Source organism: Chelon labrosus (assembly GCF_963514085.1).
Source record: "Chelon labrosus genome assembly, chromosome: 19".
Classification (NCBI taxonomy): domain Eukaryota; kingdom Metazoa; phylum Chordata; class Actinopteri; order Mugiliformes; family Mugilidae; genus Chelon; species Chelon labrosus.
The window spans coordinates 18,473,531-18,493,185 of record NC_140352.1 but is presented as its reverse complement, the minus strand read 5'-3'; the positions used below and the strand labels follow the sequence as shown (position 1 = coordinate 18,493,185).

The 19,655-nt window shown below is 41.0% G+C and overlaps 2 protein-coding genes across 5 annotated transcripts; both read right to left on the bottom strand.

Annotated features, from left to right (window-relative positions):
• Positions 1–26: 26 nt before the first annotated feature.
• dlgap5 (discs, large homolog-associated protein 5) lies at positions 27–6,757 on the bottom strand. 3 transcript variants are annotated; one of them, XM_084567180.1, is made up of 19 exons: positions 6,699–6,757; positions 5,424–5,671; positions 5,057–5,244; positions 4,843–4,902; positions 4,716–4,755; positions 4,529–4,621; positions 4,296–4,394; positions 4,085–4,159; positions 3,941–3,978; positions 3,581–3,846; positions 3,269–3,442; positions 3,085–3,173; positions 2,788–2,948; positions 2,591–2,692; positions 2,151–2,406; positions 1,443–2,023; positions 1,160–1,322; positions 426–469; positions 27–272 (listed from the first exon to the last, which is right to left on the bottom strand). In XM_084567180.1, exons 2-19 carry the CDS (start codon positions 5,659–5,661, stop codon positions 168–170), a joined length of 2,772 nt encoding a protein of 923 aa, XP_084423306.1. In that variant the 5' UTR covers positions 5,662–5,671; positions 6,699–6,757; the 3' UTR covers positions 27–167. The 3 variants fall into 3 exon arrangements, with proteins under 3 accessions (XP_084423306.1, XP_084423304.1, XP_084423305.1); XM_084567178.1 differs by lacking the exon at positions 6,699–6,757 and having other exon boundaries at positions 5,424–6,678; XM_084567179.1 differs by lacking the exons at positions 426–469; positions 6,699–6,757 and having other exon boundaries at positions 5,424–6,678.
• Positions 6,758–7,875: 1,118 nt separating this feature from the next.
• ccz1 (CCZ1 homolog, vacuolar protein trafficking and biogenesis associated) lies at positions 7,876–19,654 on the bottom strand. 2 transcript variants are annotated; one of them, XM_084568059.1, is made up of 17 exons: positions 19,173–19,654; positions 18,396–18,471; positions 18,207–18,303; positions 18,002–18,099; positions 17,641–17,734; positions 17,429–17,509; positions 16,934–16,981; positions 16,628–16,711; positions 15,823–15,998; positions 15,143–15,224; positions 14,705–14,766; positions 12,648–12,759; positions 12,269–12,302; positions 11,753–11,870; positions 9,758–9,916; positions 8,527–8,654; positions 7,876–8,406 (listed from the first exon to the last, which is right to left on the bottom strand). In XM_084568059.1, exons 2-17 carry the CDS (start codon positions 18,407–18,409, stop codon positions 8,351–8,353), a joined length of 1,443 nt encoding a protein of 480 aa, XP_084424185.1. In that variant the 5' UTR covers positions 18,410–18,471; positions 19,173–19,654; the 3' UTR covers positions 7,876–8,350. The 2 variants fall into 2 exon arrangements, with proteins under 2 accessions (XP_084424185.1, XP_084424186.1); XM_084568060.1 differs by having other exon boundaries at positions 19,293–19,654.
• Between the last annotated feature and the right edge of the window lies 1 nt (position 19,655).

Sequence of the window (19,655 nt, the reverse complement as noted above, 5' to 3'; positions counted from 1 at the left end):
AAGAGAATCAGCAATTTTCTGGTTATAACTAAAGCTTTAATTAGAACTTTTTGTAGGATAAAATTATTTTCTAGTAATCTAAAAGTCAACGTCTTTTTTTAATAAAAACAAAGAGTTAAAAAAAGAAAAGTCGATCCACATCAACATCAAACACAATCTGATACATGTTACATGTTAGGAGGGGTGAAGACCATAAGGTCACTTGGGCAGACAGACTGGCGTATCCTGTCCTTCGGGTCTGGGGTGAAGAGAAGCAGGGCAGACTCTGTCACCTGGACCAAAACATTACAGAGAAAATTTATTAATAATCAGCAATGATAAAGTGACAGTTAAGACTAGAGTGAATAGCTCCACTTAGATTTAAAAGTCAATATTTAGAGGAAAAGAAATTATATTTAGAGGAAAAGTGAAAAGTGACTTTTGACCTGTGGTGATTGAAGAGATAACAGGGGAGACACCGCTGGCAGTGCTGTGATGAGAGTGAGCAAACACATTAACATGCAGCTTGTAACAGTGCAGTTATGCCCATGTGAACAGAAAAATAGTTATTTAAGAGCAGTGTATAATTTCTACTTTTCCTCACTTAAAACTCATTTCAATATACACCGATCAGCCACAACATTAAAACCACTGACAGGAGAAGTAAATATCATCTTGTGACAATTCAATGTTGCGCTTGGAAACCTTTGGACCTGGCATTTATGTGGATGTTACTTAGACATGTACCACCCACCTAGACCAGACCAGGCACCCCCACCCCATAGCAAGGACACTCCAGCAGGATGCAGCCTGACACAGACACACCCAAAACAACTCAAACAGCACAAGGTGTTGACCTGGCCTTCAAATTCACTAGATCCCAAACTGATCAGGTATCTGTGGGATGCACTGAAACAAGCCTGATCCACAGAGGCCCCTCCCCTCAAACCATAGGACCCAAAGGTGTCCTGTGGTGTCTGGCAACCACAGAAGGCCCATGTCCATTATCTGATAAGTCAGAACTGTTTTGGAGGCACAAGGGAGACCTACACAATACTAGGAAGGTGGTCATAATCTTATGCCTGATCGATGTAGAATTTATTAACATAATTAACATAATAGTTACCAAACACAGGTGTGCAGTATGTACATGCACAGTGCCTATGAGCATCAGTTATACCTGGTTCTTGCTGAGCAAGCAGATCCTCTGGCTGAACTCTGGGACTCTCCATCTCTAAATCTACTGCCATGGGTGACATCTCTTTGGTAACAGTATCCATCGGTGACAAACTGCATCTCTGTGACGGCTGGAGGTAACGTTCAAAGTCCAACCCAAGAATTTCCTGAAATCACAAATGAAATTTTTTTCATTGCATAGCTACAGAAAATGGTACGCCTACGAGACTGAGATTTGTCATTACAGAAAAAGAATTCAAATGGGTAAAGTCTGAAGAAGCATTTACCTCAACAATCGAGCTGTCTGGTGTGTGACACACAGACTGTTGGTCCTGCACAGCAGTAGAGGAGATGCAAGGCTGGCTAGGAGTTACATTAGGGGACAGTATGAAACTCAAGGCTGATGAGGGCTCAGGAGTCTGGGAGACATGAGGAGGTATTTTGCACAATGACAGAGGGAGCTCAGCACTGGGGCCTTCAGCTGGCTTGTCATTCTCCTCGACTACAGAAATGGCTGGAGGCAAAGGTTTGGGTGTGCCCAATATAGGAACGGAAGCAGTAGCCTCCTGTGTAGAGGCCATTACATCAAGGCATCCTTCCGGCCGGGTGTCATCTGTAAGCACTTCCCTGACAGGTGAAAAACAAAGAGAGACGTTGACAGCTTCCCTCTTGTTCTGGGAAGGCTGAGGAGGTGCTGGGGTTTGTTCGAGGGTAAGGCGGAGGTGTACGGGAGTGTGGACAGGCTGAGCAGGAGTCTGTGCCAATGCAAGAGACCGCCGAGTGACTCTTCTAGGTGAGAGATACGTGGAGCAGGGAGAGGCCTGCGGCAGCACAGCAGCACTCAGACGACTGGATCTCCTAACTGAACCTGCACACATAGTACATAGATGTACGCCATAGTTATTAGACCAAACGTATGGTTATAGCAGCAGGGAAAGACCACACAAGCACATGAGATGAAAAGCAAGGTCTCTGTCAGATATCTTCCCTCTCACCTAATGGTTTGGCTGGACTCTCCACCTTGAAGAAGCCTCCATCAAAGACCACCGCGTCCAACGTCTGGGCTCCTGCTTGAGGTTGTGGTTCCTGAGAGATCAGGATGGCATCTTCCTCAGTGTTACCAACATCCTTGGCTGCTTTCTCTGCTTCAGCTGCCTGCTGCTTGGCTTTCATGGCTGCTTTCACAGCAGCCAGGCGAGATTTGGCTGCTGCTTTCGTTCCCGTCGGCTTAACAGGTGCAGCCGACGGTTTCTGTCAATCAGAGTGTAACTGGTTAAACAACCCTTCAAAACAAGAAAGCTACTTTCTTAAACAGATATTTAAGGGCAACCAGAAATATTTGTAGTTAGAGTGATAATCTGTCTCCAAATTTGCAGATTCTGTCTACAAAGGCATGAACAAAAAAAAGACATAGTCTAAATTCTAGTGTCTGCACCTTCACTATTTTCCTCTGTCGCGGAGGGGGTTTGTGCTCCTCCACCCAGCCTCGGCCCTCTGCTCCTTTGAGAGCGTCAAACTTGTTGTTGACGTCCTCCACCTGAAAGGCAGCAAAAGATATACCGTATATCGCATCTTCTTTTCCTCATGTGTTTTGTGCCTGAAACTATGCTGCCTTTCCTATGAGACACTCACCTGGTAATAGACCATGTCCCAGAATCCCTGCAGGTCAGTGCAGGTGGTGATCTTCTCCCCTCGGCCCAGCTCACAGTCATCCACCAGACCGCTGAACTGCTTAAAGCGTTCTTTCATCAGCAGCCTTGCTTGGCCAATCACTGTACGCATACTGTCTCGCACTTAACAGATAAGAATGACACTGAATTAGAAAGGTACAGTCAGAGAAATGCGTAATTTCCACCATTACATGCTGATCACTTTCTAAAGAACCAAATTAATTAATCTATCTGCCGCTCATAAAGAAGACAAACTCACTCTCTTCCGGGATGGACTCATCCTCCACTTTAGACTCCCACTGGAGAGATAGATCCATCAGCCGGTTTGTCTCATTGGCAATTTCCGATCTGAATAATTAACAAGCAAGAAGCACTGAATTATTATGATTAATTATTAAAAACTATACAAAGGGTGAATAAAAGGATTTAAAAGGGTATTCCACCTGAAGTATGGTACATCGTGCTTGGGTTCCTGGGGACTGCCTGGAGTTGGAGAGGCTACTGCAGGAGACGCATGTGGAGGAGAGCGATGAGGGGATTTAAGGGAAAGGGGGTCACTTGACTCATCTTGAGGCTCTGCACTCAATGCGGGGGCCGGTGGGATATTAAAGCTGGAGCTGGGCGGGACAAGTCACAACATTTAGAACAAACATTTTTTTTAGAGGAGCTAAATGCAAACATCTCTATACTACAATATAACAATATTAAAGCATTCCAGTGTTTTAAACAACAGATGAGATGAATAACAAACAGACCTGGGTGTAAGGAAGGCATCTGCTGAGCGAGGAGTGAGAGGTTCAAACTTGAAGTTGGACAAGCCAGCAGGAGCCTGGAAGACAAAACCGTCTGGAGCAAATGAAGACAAAGAGGACTGAGGCTCGGTAGGATCCACAGCAGGAACAGATTCTTCTGGAGCTTGATCCACCACCATGTCGTCTTCCTCCTTAGAGCAGGGCATTGACCTGAGAGGGCAGGGTTTTTCCTCTGGCTCCTGTGTCCGAGGCTCGTTCAGTTCGGACTCCTACACAAGACAGAAATAACCAACTAAATGATCCACTGGTTATTTAAAACCTAATCGCAGGTCTAGCATATTTGTGACACACAGAAACGCCTACCTTTACAACAGCAGGGTGGACGGTGTTGTTGACATTTACTGTAATATTAAAAGGAGAGATACAAAAATATGGTGTAAGAACTAAAAAGAATTTTAAGTAACATTTTAAGGCTGATCAACAGTCTTGCGTTCAATTTGACAATACCTTTACAGTTCCTTTCTCTGCCAGATGAGGGGGCCACAGGGTTAACAATTGCTCTGCTCCTTGTGGTTCTTACATCTGAGGGCAAAGAGAGACATTTAACATGATTTCAGTTTTCTAGAAGAAATCTTTCTGTCTTTGTTTGTACATTACGGTCTCTATACCAAACAATTATGAGTGTAACAAACCAAAGCAACATTGGTTGAGTGTGTACCTGCAGCCTTGTCCTTGGGTTTATCTTTCACCACAGAAGTTGCTGTAACAGGAAGCCTGTTGGCTGATCTGGTTGACAAAGCCCGTACAACTGGCTCCACTATGGTAACATGTCATGACACAGAGACACAGAATGAGATGCAAGAAATTCAGAGCAACACAGAAGAGCAATGGGGTGAAACCAACACAACAGCTCGTCTAAATGTCTCGTTATGTGTGAGGATTGTTAATTACCTGCACAAACTTTGGTCTTTGCCGTAGCTGGTGCTGGTGCAGGCTTGACAGCAGCTGACCGGGTTCTGGTTGATCTTTCCACAGCGGGTTGTACTAAAGGAAGAATGGAAAATCATATCTTAAAACACACTAGGCTGCAACAGATCACACGCTCCATTTTAAATAAAGAGACATCCAGGTGTTATACCTTTCTTTGCCCCAGCATTTGGATCATGCATCTTCAGAGGCTGTAGAAAAAAAAAAAAAGTATGGTTAGCTTTTCCTTTAAAAACAGGCAAAAAAAATTATGGAGATCTAAGATAGTATAATAGTACTTTCTGCTGCTGTTTCATCGAACGGGTGACTCTGGCATTCTCAGATGAAGCCGTCGTTTTCTGAAAGACAAACAAAAACTACTCGTTACAGTCATTCATCACTGTATCAAAACACAAAGAGCTATCCCTCTGTTATAACCCCTGTCATGATATCTAAAGAGAACAAAAGAAACAATGGGAGAGGTGTATTTCACAAACATTTGTCCACCCTTACCTCCTTAGATTTGGCAGGAGCAGCTGGAATAACAGGTAGTGACGCAATGGTAAGGGTTTCCTTTGGATGATAAAGGCCAGTCTTGAATACCCCTTTACGCTCCTTGTCTCTCTTTTCCTTCTCCTTTTCCAGAGCCTTCCGCTCTTTCCAGCGCTCAAGCTGTTTCAGCCTCTCCTCCACGGCTGTGGCTACAAGAGACAAGTGTGGGACAGAGCAAAAATTAGCTGAATGATGGGCACAGAAAAGGCAGTGGTGTATGATGATCCCAGAATTTAATGTACATCAACAAGCATTGAAAAGACACCATTGTACATGTGAACAGTGAAGTAAGTTTGAGTTGTAGAGGTGAAGTGAACTTAAGCCATACTTGTTGCAGATTTTCCTTTCTTCTGCGTCTTCTCCTGAATGACTGACATGTTGGGCACTGCGATGGAGGCATCCAGAGAAGACATCTCCATCTCCTGGAGCTTTTCTAGTTGCCTGCGTGTGTTCAAGACCCGCTCTCGATTTTCCTTCTGGGACTGAGACCTTCTACGGGACATTTTTACCCTTAGCATCGACACACTGGCATCCCGCTGTCGCAGGTTTGCAAATCGAGTGTCCATGTTCACGGATCTGGAGGAATTGGGAAGAAGAGAAGAAGACAATATAGGTACACTACATATGACAGTTACTGGAGGCATTGAGAAACATGTTAGAGACACCTGCAGCTGGCGAAAATAGTTTCAATTAATATCAAAGAATAAATAAGGTCTAAATTAAAAGGAGAAAGATGAAATAGAATTGACTGAGTGACAAAATCAGTTTTGTGCTGTGGTCAGCTATAGCAACTTAACAGCTATCTTGTGACCACCAAGAGTGGCACGGAACAGGGTGATCTCTTTCAAAAGCATAAATAAATAAACTTTTGGTCACATATCTAAACGACGTTCTTCTTTGTTATTAAAAATACCTCTCCCACTGGGTTACGAGCAACTCTGTATAATGGCTCCACTTGTTAACATTTGTTAACAATTACACAGCATAACAAACGCAGCTATCCTGTGTTATTTATCTGGTATGACTGCAAAGCTAGCTCTGGTTTTTCCGCATTCAGTCGACATTCACACACAAAACTGCGTGGATTCAGCATAGTTACAGGAACATGTGTAAACTGGCTTTGCTTCACTTAAGCAGTTACCTAAAACGTTGACGCCAATACGTAAAAGTAAACGTTAAAAAGCGATGAACGTTGCATAAATCAAATATTAGTACAAGGAATGACACAAAAGGCTGAAAGTTGGCCCCACACATTGTTTCACCTCATCTTTCGACGATAAAGACATTTCCTGGAAAATGCACATAACATTTTAGGTCAACGTTAACGCAGTGGTCGTTTAAAAGGTATGTCTGCTAGCAGTAAATTGCTTCCTGTCGTTAACCATCATGCCAGTGCAAATAACAATACGTGTAATTAGGACAAAATAGACTATTCACAAGAGAGCCATTGAAATAGGCAAAAGGTAGTTCCAAAGCTAGCTCTCTAGCTACTAGCTAACTCCACACCTACTGTTCACGAGAAGCTTCAAACTAAGCTAATTGTTCCGTTAGCAACCAATGCCCGAAAATAAATAAATTAGATGTAATTACATATTTAACTTACCTTGTTCTTCCCCCACAAAAAAGAAAAAAATCACTAAAATACCTTTTTTTAAAAGAAATAACAGCCACTAAAAAGACTTGACTACACAACGGTCATACATCTCAGTCTAAAAACACAAACAACCATCGCGGGCGAGTTTTTGAAAATCGTCAGAGTTGACGCCGATTGGCTGCGAGTCAACAGGAACGGTGGGCTCTGATTGGCTCTTTTTCTTCTTCTTCTTCAGACTATTTTTTTGTAGTAGCCAGGCGCTGGTAGCAGCAACGTCAATGACACTCACACATTATTTGGAACAGTCTGAGGCGTGAATAAGATGCATTCTCTCCAGAAAAGCTATAAAAATGTATTATTCCGTGTTATAAAATTAAAAAATCCGGTTAACAGGGTAGAATTTTTTGCTATGAATGTAAGATTTATAAATCATGCTTTATAGTGGATACCACAGTCAAACTTCCCAGCCAAGCAAATGAAAGCAATCTTTGGACTTGAAGGGTACTTTTAATTAATTATTCATAAAAACTTTTTTTTTTTTTTTTAAATCCTCACATAATGAAATGTTGCCACCAACACCTCTTACTCTGTTTTGTTGTCTTTCTGCTGTGCAAAATGTGTCAAGTGTTTCTGTCCTGTCTAAAGAACTCGGCATTTCCATAGATACACATAATATCTGATCACACATTTGTTCTTTATTCTGTCTTGACAAAAGGGATGGGACATATTGAAGCAAACTGTCACAGGCAACCTGGTGCAGTAAAAATTAATTTAGTTTTTTAGTATTATTGCTCTAACTGTATACTGCCATCATAAACAGATATCAAAAGATTAGAGTGGCACCGGTGCTACAAATTCCTGATTCCTGATTCCTAATTCAACAACGGTCCTGAAACTGAAGATATCTATAATCCCTGATAAATCAATAGTGCTGCAGGTCAGCACAGGTTAATCCTCGCCTGAGTCTGACTGACAGTCGTCTTCCTATAGATGGAAATAATCCTCATGAACACATACCTTCTCTCAACCAATATCAACAAAAACAGGTCACACATCCTTAATTGCGATCAATAAATACCCAAAAGTCACACCTGACAATTCTTCACATATTAATGTAATGTTGTGAATCTAAATTAAAATGAACATAAAGCTGAAAACTAAAAAAAATATTATTTAACAAACCCAGTAAAATTACTTCTTAATTTATTTAAAGGTAGCACAGTTGTTTACAAACCAAGGAAAACTTTTGATGACACTGTGAAACCGCCACTGATCAGCAAATGAAACTGGAGTAAACTGTTGGGAGATGTCAGTTTTTAAATTAATTTGAGACATTATGAGACATAATGCGTTCATTATGAAACAGAAAAAAAAAAAAGTGTAATTTTAAAGACAAATATTAAAAAATGAAACAAAATCCTACAAGTATGTACAAAGCAAGTGAAAGAAAGTTCATGTACAGTCAAAATCTGGATTTTTACACTTAATTACAAGAGAAAAATACATTTTTATGTTAAATAAAAAAAAAAAAACTTGGTGAGAAAGCTTTTCATTATTGTTTTTTTATTTTACAATGCAATTATTGCATTACGCTGATGCTGTCAAGATACCCTGCGACAGTTTTTTAGTGTGGTGAAACCCGTCTCTATTTGTCTGGTCCATTAGTCCAAGAAGAATATGTTGTTGAACTGCGTCGCACAAAGCCTCTTAACCTCCTCTGTTGCAGAAAAAGAACAAATGCACATCAGGGGTTTAACTGACATCAAGTATTGATGAAGGTTGCATATTTTGAAGGGAATCCCACGGATGAATTCATTGCCAAGAGGTGGAGACATACCGTTTACTTCGATCAGATTGGCGTTCTTCTGATTCAGGATCACGTACAGTTCTCTCTGGTCTGACTTCTTGCCGACTACCCAGTAGTCTGTCATAGCTTTTACGATGATTTCCTCATCTTCATCAACCCTGGGAGACAAACACAGACAACTAATGAAGTAAAAGCATTTATCACATTTACAGTTAGTTGCTTTCTGCATGTCATCTCTTTTTGATTTTAAGATCATGCATTTACTGATGCAAATTACACAAAGTTGTTTAAAAGAATATTATTATTTTGTAAATGCTAGGAGTTATCAATATGTAATAACAGACAGCTATTAGAAGAATGTTTTAGTGAACTGACAAGTAGCATCTGCGTAACATCTGCAACAATGAGGAAGTGATATTCATACTATAACAATTGCTATGAATGCTGTGCCCCTGTGTGTGCCACAGACTGGAAATGGGACTTTCACATGACTAGAGTCTCATGACTGTTCAAAAGAAAGTGAGTTCACAGAGATCCTAGGAGCATCACACCAGAAATAAAAATGACCCAGCTGTGCCAAAACCGAGAAGAAAAGATCAATTGTTTTACACATTCCTAATGCTGTTCAGCTCTTTTTATGACGTCGGCCCTTTACTGACACAGACATTAAAGCTAAAGTGTCTGAAAGTAATCAATCCTATCTTCTCTTTGCACGTTTCTAATTGGTAGGCCAGTAAAGCCTCCAAGCTGATTTGCAGTCATTTAGTGGAAAGAAAAACTTCTTAACCAATGTCTAGAGGTGTTTAGTAAACAGTGCACAGTTAGGTTCATTTATGTTTAGACACTGACACAATTGTAAAGTATTATATAATATAGTTTAAAGGGAGACTTTAATTTGAGGGTATTCACATCCATATTGGAGAAATAGAAAATGAACTATTTTTTACATAGTTGCCTATTTTCAGAGAACTAGAAGTGATTAAAAGTCGTTTAATGGATAGACAAGGGGTGCTATTCATTATCTCTCATTAATTAAGCAGGTAAAAAGTCCGGAGTGTGGCATTTGGAAACTGCTGCTATGATCTCACAACATCATTGCAAATGAAACAAGCTATCCTTAAGTTGCAAAAACAATACATCAGAGTGCATGTGTATTCAATATGTTCAGCTAAATAACAGATATTGTGTCAGCTTTGAAACATACATGGACATAACTGTAGATGCGTAAGGCTACATTTAAAAACAGTGTTCTCTGCTTCACCTGGCAAAGTCACAGTTGATGTCTCCCAGGATCTTCATGAGGTCAGGGTGGACAGAGGTGAGACAAACACTGGCCGTCTTCCTCATATGGATGGTGCTCTTCTCTGCTAGGTTCATGTGGTTGAAGTAGATGAACTTAAACTGGGGCTCTTTCTCTGGTCTGGAGGGACAAACAAAAAAAAGAAGAACATACATGTGAAAAAGTGAAGTAAGCCAAAGCTTGAAAGTTTTTGGAGTTGCATAGTTCTTATTTAAAAAACTGTAATCCAAGAATTTAAGATGATACTCAACAGGCTCTGCAAGGGGTTCTTCTCATTTCTTATGGCACTAAAGCAAAGCAGCACATTGCTTCTTTGCTTTAAAACTGGAGCTATAGTTTCTGTGCAAATCAACATTTTAATTAAGCCTACTGCATTGTCCACCCTGGTTAAGGCAAGCTGAGGACACACAGTTGCAACCACAGATCACCTGACAACAGCTGTATGACTGATTTTTATCTATCACGTGTGATTATTTACCGTTCTACCGGGCCAAATCAGGACACGGACCTGAATGCCAGCTGAGGAATTTGGGACGGCATTATTTATTCAGTGGATTCTTCACTAGGTTGATTAAAAAAGGAGCCCATCAAATTGTCTGACCCAAAGAGTCTTGGATTACAGGCCAGGACGTATCTGAAGCTAACTGCTTGGGTTAAAGGAGCGCAGACCAGGATGCCAGTCCTTAAAGCTGACCTGCTTGAGTTACCCCTAAGTAGTGCCATCATGATATCCAGTGATATTAGAGCGTCGTGTACCTCTGCCAGTCAGGTAGAGTTAATACAAAGGACTGACTGCAAACTGATGACAAACGAGATGACTACTGTAATCACCAAGCACACACAGAACTTTCTACTAAAGCTGACAAGCTACTAAGCAGAAATTATCGAATGTTTAGCATTATTTCAGCAATAACTATACTTTCAAGACCCCTTGTGGCTTTATGCTGGTTGTTTCTGCTGCTACACGTAAGTCAACATTCAATAGCATGTTTGCTTTACTGGTTTCTACTGTGCTGTACTTTAATTCCTTTCTGATTCTTTTTAATAGTCTATGTAGTATGCATATGTAGTATATTGTTTTCTGCACTAAATAGTGTTGAAAAGAAAAGGCAATCAACTGTAAAGAATGTGAATATGTCACTTGTTGTCATGATAATAAAGCAGAGAAAAGCAGGGAAAAGTCTGAAGTGTAATAAATGGAAGCTAAGGGGAAATGTGATGATTCAGATAAATTGGGCAAAAAAGAAAAACCAAACCCTGAAATGATTGCAGAGCTGCAGGAAAAGTTTGCTGCCAAAGGTGTGCTGGAGCACCCCTTCACTGAGAAACACTGATGCACAAGGAGGGCCCACGCATAAGTCTCATCAGTCTATGAACTCGCCACAAAAGGCAACACCCAAAGACAACACCTAACGAAACATCTGGATGAGGCCTGAGTGCTGTGGACAGATAAAGTAAAACGCTCTTCTAATGTAAGTTTGGTAAATTAGGACTATGTAACTCATCTAGGGCTACTTTGGTTGGCAGGTGTGTCCCTGACAGGTTGCCAATTATCTGCCCATGTGTCTCCCGCCCACCTCTACTCTACTCATCCTCAATCCTCTAGCTGGAATTAGCTGGAAGTTAGACGGAGAGTTTTTTTTTTTTAAAACGTCACAAAACAGTGAATTAACATTGGCAGAAAGGCTGATTTTAAAGTCCTGTGCAGGGGTTGTATCTGCTGCTTTTCATTTTCAAAATCGACATCTGTAATTTGTCCATGCATGCATGCAGCTGTACACAAACCAATGAAACTGAGGTGACGCAGTGCACAGGGTTATGCACCTCACCTCATTCTGTGAGATTACTGACATGCTCCCGAAATTCGTGACACAATGACGGGTCGCATCAGTAGCATCAGCATGTAACAGAGACTAAAACAACAGCAACCCATCTTCACATGGCTTCTCAACTAACCCTGATATCCTGCGGTTAATGGTGAACTGTTCACATATGTCAGAGGCCAGCAAAGTAAGCTGAGGGCCCACCAAGGCATCCAGCTGCTCACAGAACTCCCTCGTGAGCTCCACAGAGGCTGGGAAGAGACAGGAGACAAGAGACAACAGACATGAGATGAGGAATATGTACATATTTTATCTTTACATGAGGAAATAAATCATATTTTAGGAACTCAATCAACAAAAGCAATGGAAGTTACTATACTTCCTCATATAAGCCATTCAATTCAAATCATTTCAGCCAGTCAAGTCAGCCATTGAGACATGGCTTTTAATATGACAGTTACAGGAAGTGCTAAATTTTTATTAATTAAATGGCCTCAAATATGACAACACATTACTATAATACTTGTCAAATAGAAGGATTCAGAAGTAAAGAAGTCTGTAATACAAGCCAGATTGAAATAAAAGTCTGGGTCTCTACCTGAGGAAATACTGTAATTGCAATAATTTAAGTGGGTGGGTATACACTTACCGCTGATCATAAAACAAGCTGCAGCGCTCATTGCCTGAAAAAGAGCAGATCAGTGCAGGTTAAACGCAGAGTCAAGGTCAAGCGGATTAGAAATGACATTAACATGATGATAAGCATTGTGGGATGTACTTCATCATTTTAAAATTCGACTGTGTAATCCCAGAAGTCCATATCGTTTAATAGAGCAGTGGGAATATTTTACCCTAAATCTACTATTCATAAACAAAAAGTCAAATCCTCCAGTTGCAGATTATCAGAATCATCCTAAAAATGAATAACATCTCCGCCCCGTTATTTTAATAGAAATCAAGAACTCCTGCATGCATATGAATGAATCAAAAGATCGCATTTATATATATATTTAACATATCAACCGTACCTTGTAAACTATGAGATGCAGCTCCTCATACCCGTCCTTGGCACTCACAAATATTTTTGGAAATCGGAATTTGGCATCTGGATCTTTAAGATTGGCTGGTCCTGTCAAAAACCTGAGAGAACAGATGGTAGCGCAGGTGGGTTGATATTTATGATAATGAAAATGAAAACTGGTGGCCAAGTGACTCTAAAGGAAACAAAACTGTTACACTAAACACTAACTTGGTCCCTACAGACCTGCAACACTGTAAAAAGAAAAGAACCTTAACTTTTTCAGTGTTGAATGAAAGGTTGATTGAAAAGAAGCGTTTATCCTCCTGGCATCTTGGATACTTTCAGCAATATGTAGCTATTTTGTGGAAAATAAAGAAAGCTTATGGAGTTTCCAAAACTGGAAGGGTTCATCTTCTCAACGTTTTTGGTTGTCCAATATTTTATGAACTAATATTTATGAAACTAATATTACTCTCATCATGCCCAGCTATACTTTACTGTTCTTGTTAAGAGCTAATTTGAGAAAGGATAAGCCTTCATCCTCAGGGCATCCTGAAGTTCAACAACATGCTGGAGGATTTTTTAATCATTTTTTAAAGTGCCGTGAAATGCACCCGAGTAATGTTCAAGGAGGAATGTTTCAGTCTGACTTCACTGGAGGAAGGCTCAGTGGTTTACAAATATGTTTCATCCTCTGGGTAGCAGGACATTTAATAGAATAACTGGTGGGATACAAGTGTGACAGACTGAACCAGACCTAATCAGCAATCAGTAAAATAGTTATAAATGAGATCATTCTTAGGTTCCAGTTCTGAAATAGATCAGGAGATGTTCAACCTCTCATTTTTTTCATGACTAATCCAGAGGATAAGACCACAAACTGAACAAAGAATTCACAGTTACTTTTTTAACAGGCTGGATTTTAAAGATACCAGCACATTTCACTGCCTTCCTACCACGTGGAACGCAGTGAAACGTGCTCTCTTGTGTACCTTTGCCTACACACATCTCTGAGACTATATTTATCCCTCTATAACTATATTTAATGCAACTATTTGGCCTTAGCAAAGAATCTTAGTGTCCTTTGTGAAATCCTGTCCCAACATAGAGCACTGGCATTTAAACTATGACTACTGCAGTTGCACCTTCACACACACTGCTAGTTATTTCAAGCAGCATGCATACCTAAGCCGACACTAAAGCCTCTTTTAAGGTACTGAGGGACCTAGACGTCGTAGTTACACATATAGCCTGCGCCGGTGCGAGCCATTTATACTTGTGCGCTCGTCAGTCTGGCTCGTTGAATAAAAACACCACCCAAGCGCTAGTTTGTTTCTACTTCCTCCCTCACTTTCAACAATGGCGACTCAGATGGAGAAGCAGCCGAAAATGCTAAAGCGGAAACACGCAACAACCAAGCGGACCAATCACAGGTCTTGCGGTCTGCGTCGGCGCGGCGTGTAGATATATACGTATACAGTTCTGGGGAGGTGCATGTCAGTTACAACGCTAGGGTCTCCGCAGGGTCTGCATAGAGTCAGCGACACTGCCGTGAAATTTCGGCGAAAGTTTGAGCCGGAAGCAGGAAGTAGAAACAAAACTTAACCTGACTGGCAAAAAAAGACGACTAGTGTTTCACAGAGCGAGTCAAACTGATGAGCGCACTGCCCTCGGCTACGTGCCTACGCTACGGTGTCTATGTCCCGCAGTACCCTAAATGAGCCTTTAATGGTCTGAATTCCGTGGGTTGAGAAGTTGGGAAGACTTTTTGTCATATGCTACTTTGTTCTCACTAAAACAGCTCTTCAATCACACTGACGCTCCCTCCACCACTGCGCTCTCCTGTTCGACAGAGAAGTGGACAGACTGTCGAAAATGACATGCTGCTGACACACAGATAAGTGCACTAATGTTCAGATCCATATCCAGATCCAAATAGTTTATAGCCAGACTTAGACATTAATGTGCACACAAAAACTGTAGTTTTTGACGTGTCTGGGATAAATTGCCACATTACTGACACTACTCTACTGACTGAACCTCTGCAGAATGTGAGCTGCTTACCTCCCATAGTGCAACAGATTCCCTGCAACTTCTGGCCTCAGAGGAGAGTCCCTCCCAGCCAACTAAGACAAGAAAAGACAACTCATTAATAAAGAAAATAAGGAAAAATGTTGTGTGAGTGAATATGTGGGACTTAGCCTAGTCTGAATTCTTTAAAGGGGGTTTATTACACTTGTTTGTAGCAGTATATTTATATTCTGGGGCCACTAAAAGAACTTCAAATGAAATCCACACTTATTTAAGGCTGCCACTCTGTGTTGCCCTCAGTTTAGCCTGTGCCTGAAAGTGGGATATTTTACCTCCTGTCTCTTTAATCATTCTTTAATTCAGTCCTCACATTTCCTTTGATCATTCCTCCATTAACCCTTTACTTATTTCAACCAATAAATCTCCCTTATTCATTCAGCTACTCATTTCATCTATCCCTTCCCCACCTACCTCTGGTTCAGAGTGTCTGGGGAACAGCGAGGTGGTCAGGTACTTGTACAGGATCCTCATGTCATCTTGTTCCAGTCCACTCCTGCAGGTAGAGTCATGATAACAAAATTACACCCTATAACCTTCACAACAACCACTGCTATAATGAAAAAAATAAAATAAAATGTCTGGCTGTGTATTTGTCAGGGTACTGTCAGTGTACTACATGTTACAACAAATGGTCTCCTGGTGCTAATTACTGCTCAACAACGGATGTGAATGAATACTCCAGAGCAGGGCATGGAAGCACACAATGCAGCCACTTAATTTGGACAGTAATTAAACAGCTCTTCACTGTTTGTCTATTGACAGTTCACACTGAAAAGATCACACTGCTCTCTAGTCATTTCATTAGCAATCATGTTATCCCTCTCTTGTGCTTACACCCTGAGCCAGACGGCTGACAGCGCAATTAAAGGCAAGTGACATGTCGGGGAGCATAAATCGCAAAGAGGATTAGAGGTTAAAACTACCTCTGTTTATCCAGCATGCCGTTGTGTGTTTGCTGATGACAACGCTGAGATTTCCCTTGGTATATGTTTGCAAATATGAGTCGTGGTGCATATGGCTACGTGAGCTGTCAAATTTGACATGATTTTAGGGACTAGCACACACAGTTTGAACAAGTGTTCAGTCTGTACCAGATGAGTTGGTCGTTGTACAGGAAGGCTGTGTATTTGATCAGACTGAGGCTCTCCTCCACTCTGTTCACAAACGACTGGATCTTCAGGTAGGTCATCTTGTCCAGTGGGAAGAAGCTGATGCCTCCAAATACATCCAGCAGGTCGCAGGACTGCAAGTGGAGAGTCTGCAGATACTGGAAACCCCACCGTGAACATAGACAGACACAGGAGAAGCAAAGGAGAAAGGGGTTTAGTTTACCTGCATACAAGTGCTGGCTTACAGTGCGATGCAGAAAGTGGAATCAGACGCTCACTGAGGCTCTGTGCAGACTCTTGCATCACCCAGGGGAAGAGAAGCACTGACATTCAACCTCTGATAAGCACACCACATTCTCACTCTGTCTTTAGGTTACATGCCGGGGAGGGAAGCCCACGTTAACTTAAGAAGGGTAGTCCCTAATTAGAAATTAATATTTAAAACATTTGTGTGAGTGTTTCTATAGAGAGCTGTATTGTTTCTGGTGAGCTGACAGCCGTGTGAAAAGAGGACAGCTAACACAGGCAGATAACAATCACGAAATCAGGCATGACTGCAAACATCTTACGGCTTTCCAAGAGTAACATGAGCTTTCAGCGAGAAACAAATACAGTTGCTGTGTCCAAACATCATGAGCGGAGGACAGCCCTTGTGAAAACACAGACGGGCAGGCTCGACTGACTTTGTCTAAATAACTGTGCGGGATTACGAAATTAAAAGGATTCATGCTGTCAACATATCCACCTAGCAACAGTGTTTTTATGAACAAACATGAACTATATTTACCCGGTAGAAGAACTTTTCAAGCTTCTGAATGAGCAGCTCCACTCCACCGGCTTCCATTGCTCTACCAAAAGTGCCATTGAAGAGCTACAGCAAAAAGGAAAACAATCATTGTTACAAGCTGATTTATTTTGCATTATTAAGTGGTAGTGTAATGAACTGTAAGAGGGCCATCATATCACTATAAAGAGCCGAGGTATTTTTATTCATGTATGGCCCTGATGCAGTAAAACATATGCAGAAAAAAGCTACAAACACTTTACCTATGGGAAAAGCAGGACAGATTCTAAAACATATTCGAGTACTCACCTTGTACATACTGTAGCACTGCCTTACCACTGCACCATAAACAGTATCCTACAAAGGCAAGAAGGTACAGAAGTCAATGTGCCAATATTATTATACAATCCAGTTTCCAAAAACGGTTGGCATGCTGTGTTAATGTAAATGAAATCAGAGTGCAATAATATATTTAATAGAAAAATGGCACAAAGGCAACATATCAAACCGAGAAAGGCTTTAGAAACATATATGATCATTCTGATTTTGATCATGACACATAGGATAGGAGCCATTTTATGCAGCATGTGGCTTGCTTATTTCAGCGAGACCTTTCCTGAAAAAGACGCTGCCTGTTGCGCCAATTTGAAAAGTATTCCTGTTATGAAATTCAAAATGAGCATAACAATTTAATTTGTCAGTTTCAACATGTGATTTGTCATCTTTGTACAATTTCCAATTCTAGGCCTAAATGATTTGCAAAAAAAATTAAAAAAACATCTTTAGGTATGCATCCGTACTCACAAGTATTTCCTCTTCCTGATATTCTACCGTGGGAGGTTTACCATCTTTGTTTGGTTTCTCAACCATTGGGTTTCGAACAACCTGGTGGGAAAAAAAACAAAGCAAACATAAAGGGATTAGAAAGGTGAGGCGAAAATACATTTCAAGTGGAGTTGAAAAGTCTGGGCAAACAAAGCAAATGCTGAAAGATTACGTAGTAGTCTGTTAGTTACCATTACTATCCAAAAATTGTCCTCGGGCTCAAAGAAAAACTGCCGGTTCTTCTGCGTGTGCAGGGATTTAGCTGGTTTTGTTGGACAGAACGTCCTGGAACAAAGAAGACATGGCCGTGAGGACAGGAGACACACTTAAAGAAAGATCTTCACTTTGTGTTTTCACTAACATTCAATTTGTGTCAATTAATGCTTGACCCCTCATTGCAACATTTCCCTTTTCTGTTACACTTCAGACTCAAAGAAATGTCACCTTACTTGTGGTTTTCTTTAACGCAGCTTCTCAAACACAAACATTTAACTAGTGATAGACATTATTTGGCTTAACAAATACACCCCACTGCTGTAGTCAGATTTGTACCTGGTGAACTGTACAATGGCTTCACAAAGACCCACATTGCGGATCTTCTCATTCTTCTCAACATCACTGGGGTGGTAAAACAAAATCTTCTTCTCTTCCTAAAAACAAACAAAAGGAACGTTGCATCAGTGACACGGTAAAAAGTCAAATGATTCTGGAGTAAGACATGTGCATGAAAACGATTCACTCAGGGAGACACGCTCACCTCTCCCTCCCGTGGTCCAAATGTAGGATTATAAACGAAAAAATTGAGCAGAGATGGTGTGTACTGTTTCTCTTGCATTCCTGAGGCCATCCTGGGACTGCAACAGACACAGAGAGAAAGCTCACACACAGATAAGCACTTCAAGATTTCATTCAGGTCACACCAAAGTCAGCCTTGTGTAGACTTTACCTAATCATCAGCATTAGTGGAAATTGTGTGTGGATTTCCTTTGCTCCAGTGACAGTTTGGTTAGCATGCCGTGTGCCTGCAGGACGAACACAAACATCACATAGCATAGCGTGACAAATCCAGAAATAACAATCATTAACTTGTAACTAGTGGCCCCACGCATAGTACAGTTGATGTGCAAGGGGTCAAAGTTGGAGGTCAGACGACCTCTCCTTATTACAAAACCAATACTTATTAAGCAGACTGTCAATGTCCTTGTAAGGTGGCGTCCTCTCTAACTACTGAACGGACGGTTTAAATCTCAACTTGCATAAAGTTAGCAAACAGCTGATAGATGTCCTGGAGGAAAAGTTAAGTGTATTTACTCTTAGCTCAGCGTGTTGAAAACTTTTCTCCTCTGCATCTAGGAGGTACGCTTGTTTGCTAATTGTTTAACGGGTTGTCACTGTGTACATATGCGGTACTGTAAAATTAGAAACGTTCCTGCTCTCCTTTAGCCGGCGAAGTCTCTGGTAGCGTAGATATCTTTGCACACCGGCTATTAAATTACTACAAAATGAATTGAACGCACAGGGTAACGTTTGTGTTGTGTGTACAACTTAAGTGCAGCTACTTAACATTAACTGTTGCTCAGCCAGGAACCAGTCGACATTAATTTGGTTAGCTAGTTGGCTAGCTGCGCTCTGCTAGCAGCAGACTTGCGTTCGCAGTGATCCAGCCGGAGAACAACCTCAGTGAGCCATGACGGTAAAAGGCTAAGACGACGCTAACACTCACCTTACATAAAGCATAAACACAATACGTTCATGTGCTCGTGGTTAAGAATTTTGCGAATAAAAGCAAAAAAATGAGGAAATGAGATCAATGAGAAGATATGCCGCTCGCATTATACTTTACATTCTTAACTTCCTGCTTTTGACAGCGCGGTGTCACAAGTTCAACTGCTCGGGTACAATCTGTTTCGAACAAAATAAAGGTTCCTAGACCCTAACTGGAACGACGTCGGTGCAACAGATACTGGATATTCTGGATGTTAAATGGCCCACACATTTTCCTGAGCAAGCATACTACTATACAAAGGTACAGCTCGCTCAAACAATAATATTTAGTTTGTGCTTAGCACTGGATGACAGTGTGTGTTTAACCTGCTTAACAGATGCAGATGTTTGAGTTGTTATTTTCATTCAAGGAGAACATTTTGAGCAAATGTATTTATTTATTATAAAATATCCCTTTGTGGTTTATCCAGTGACTCGCCTA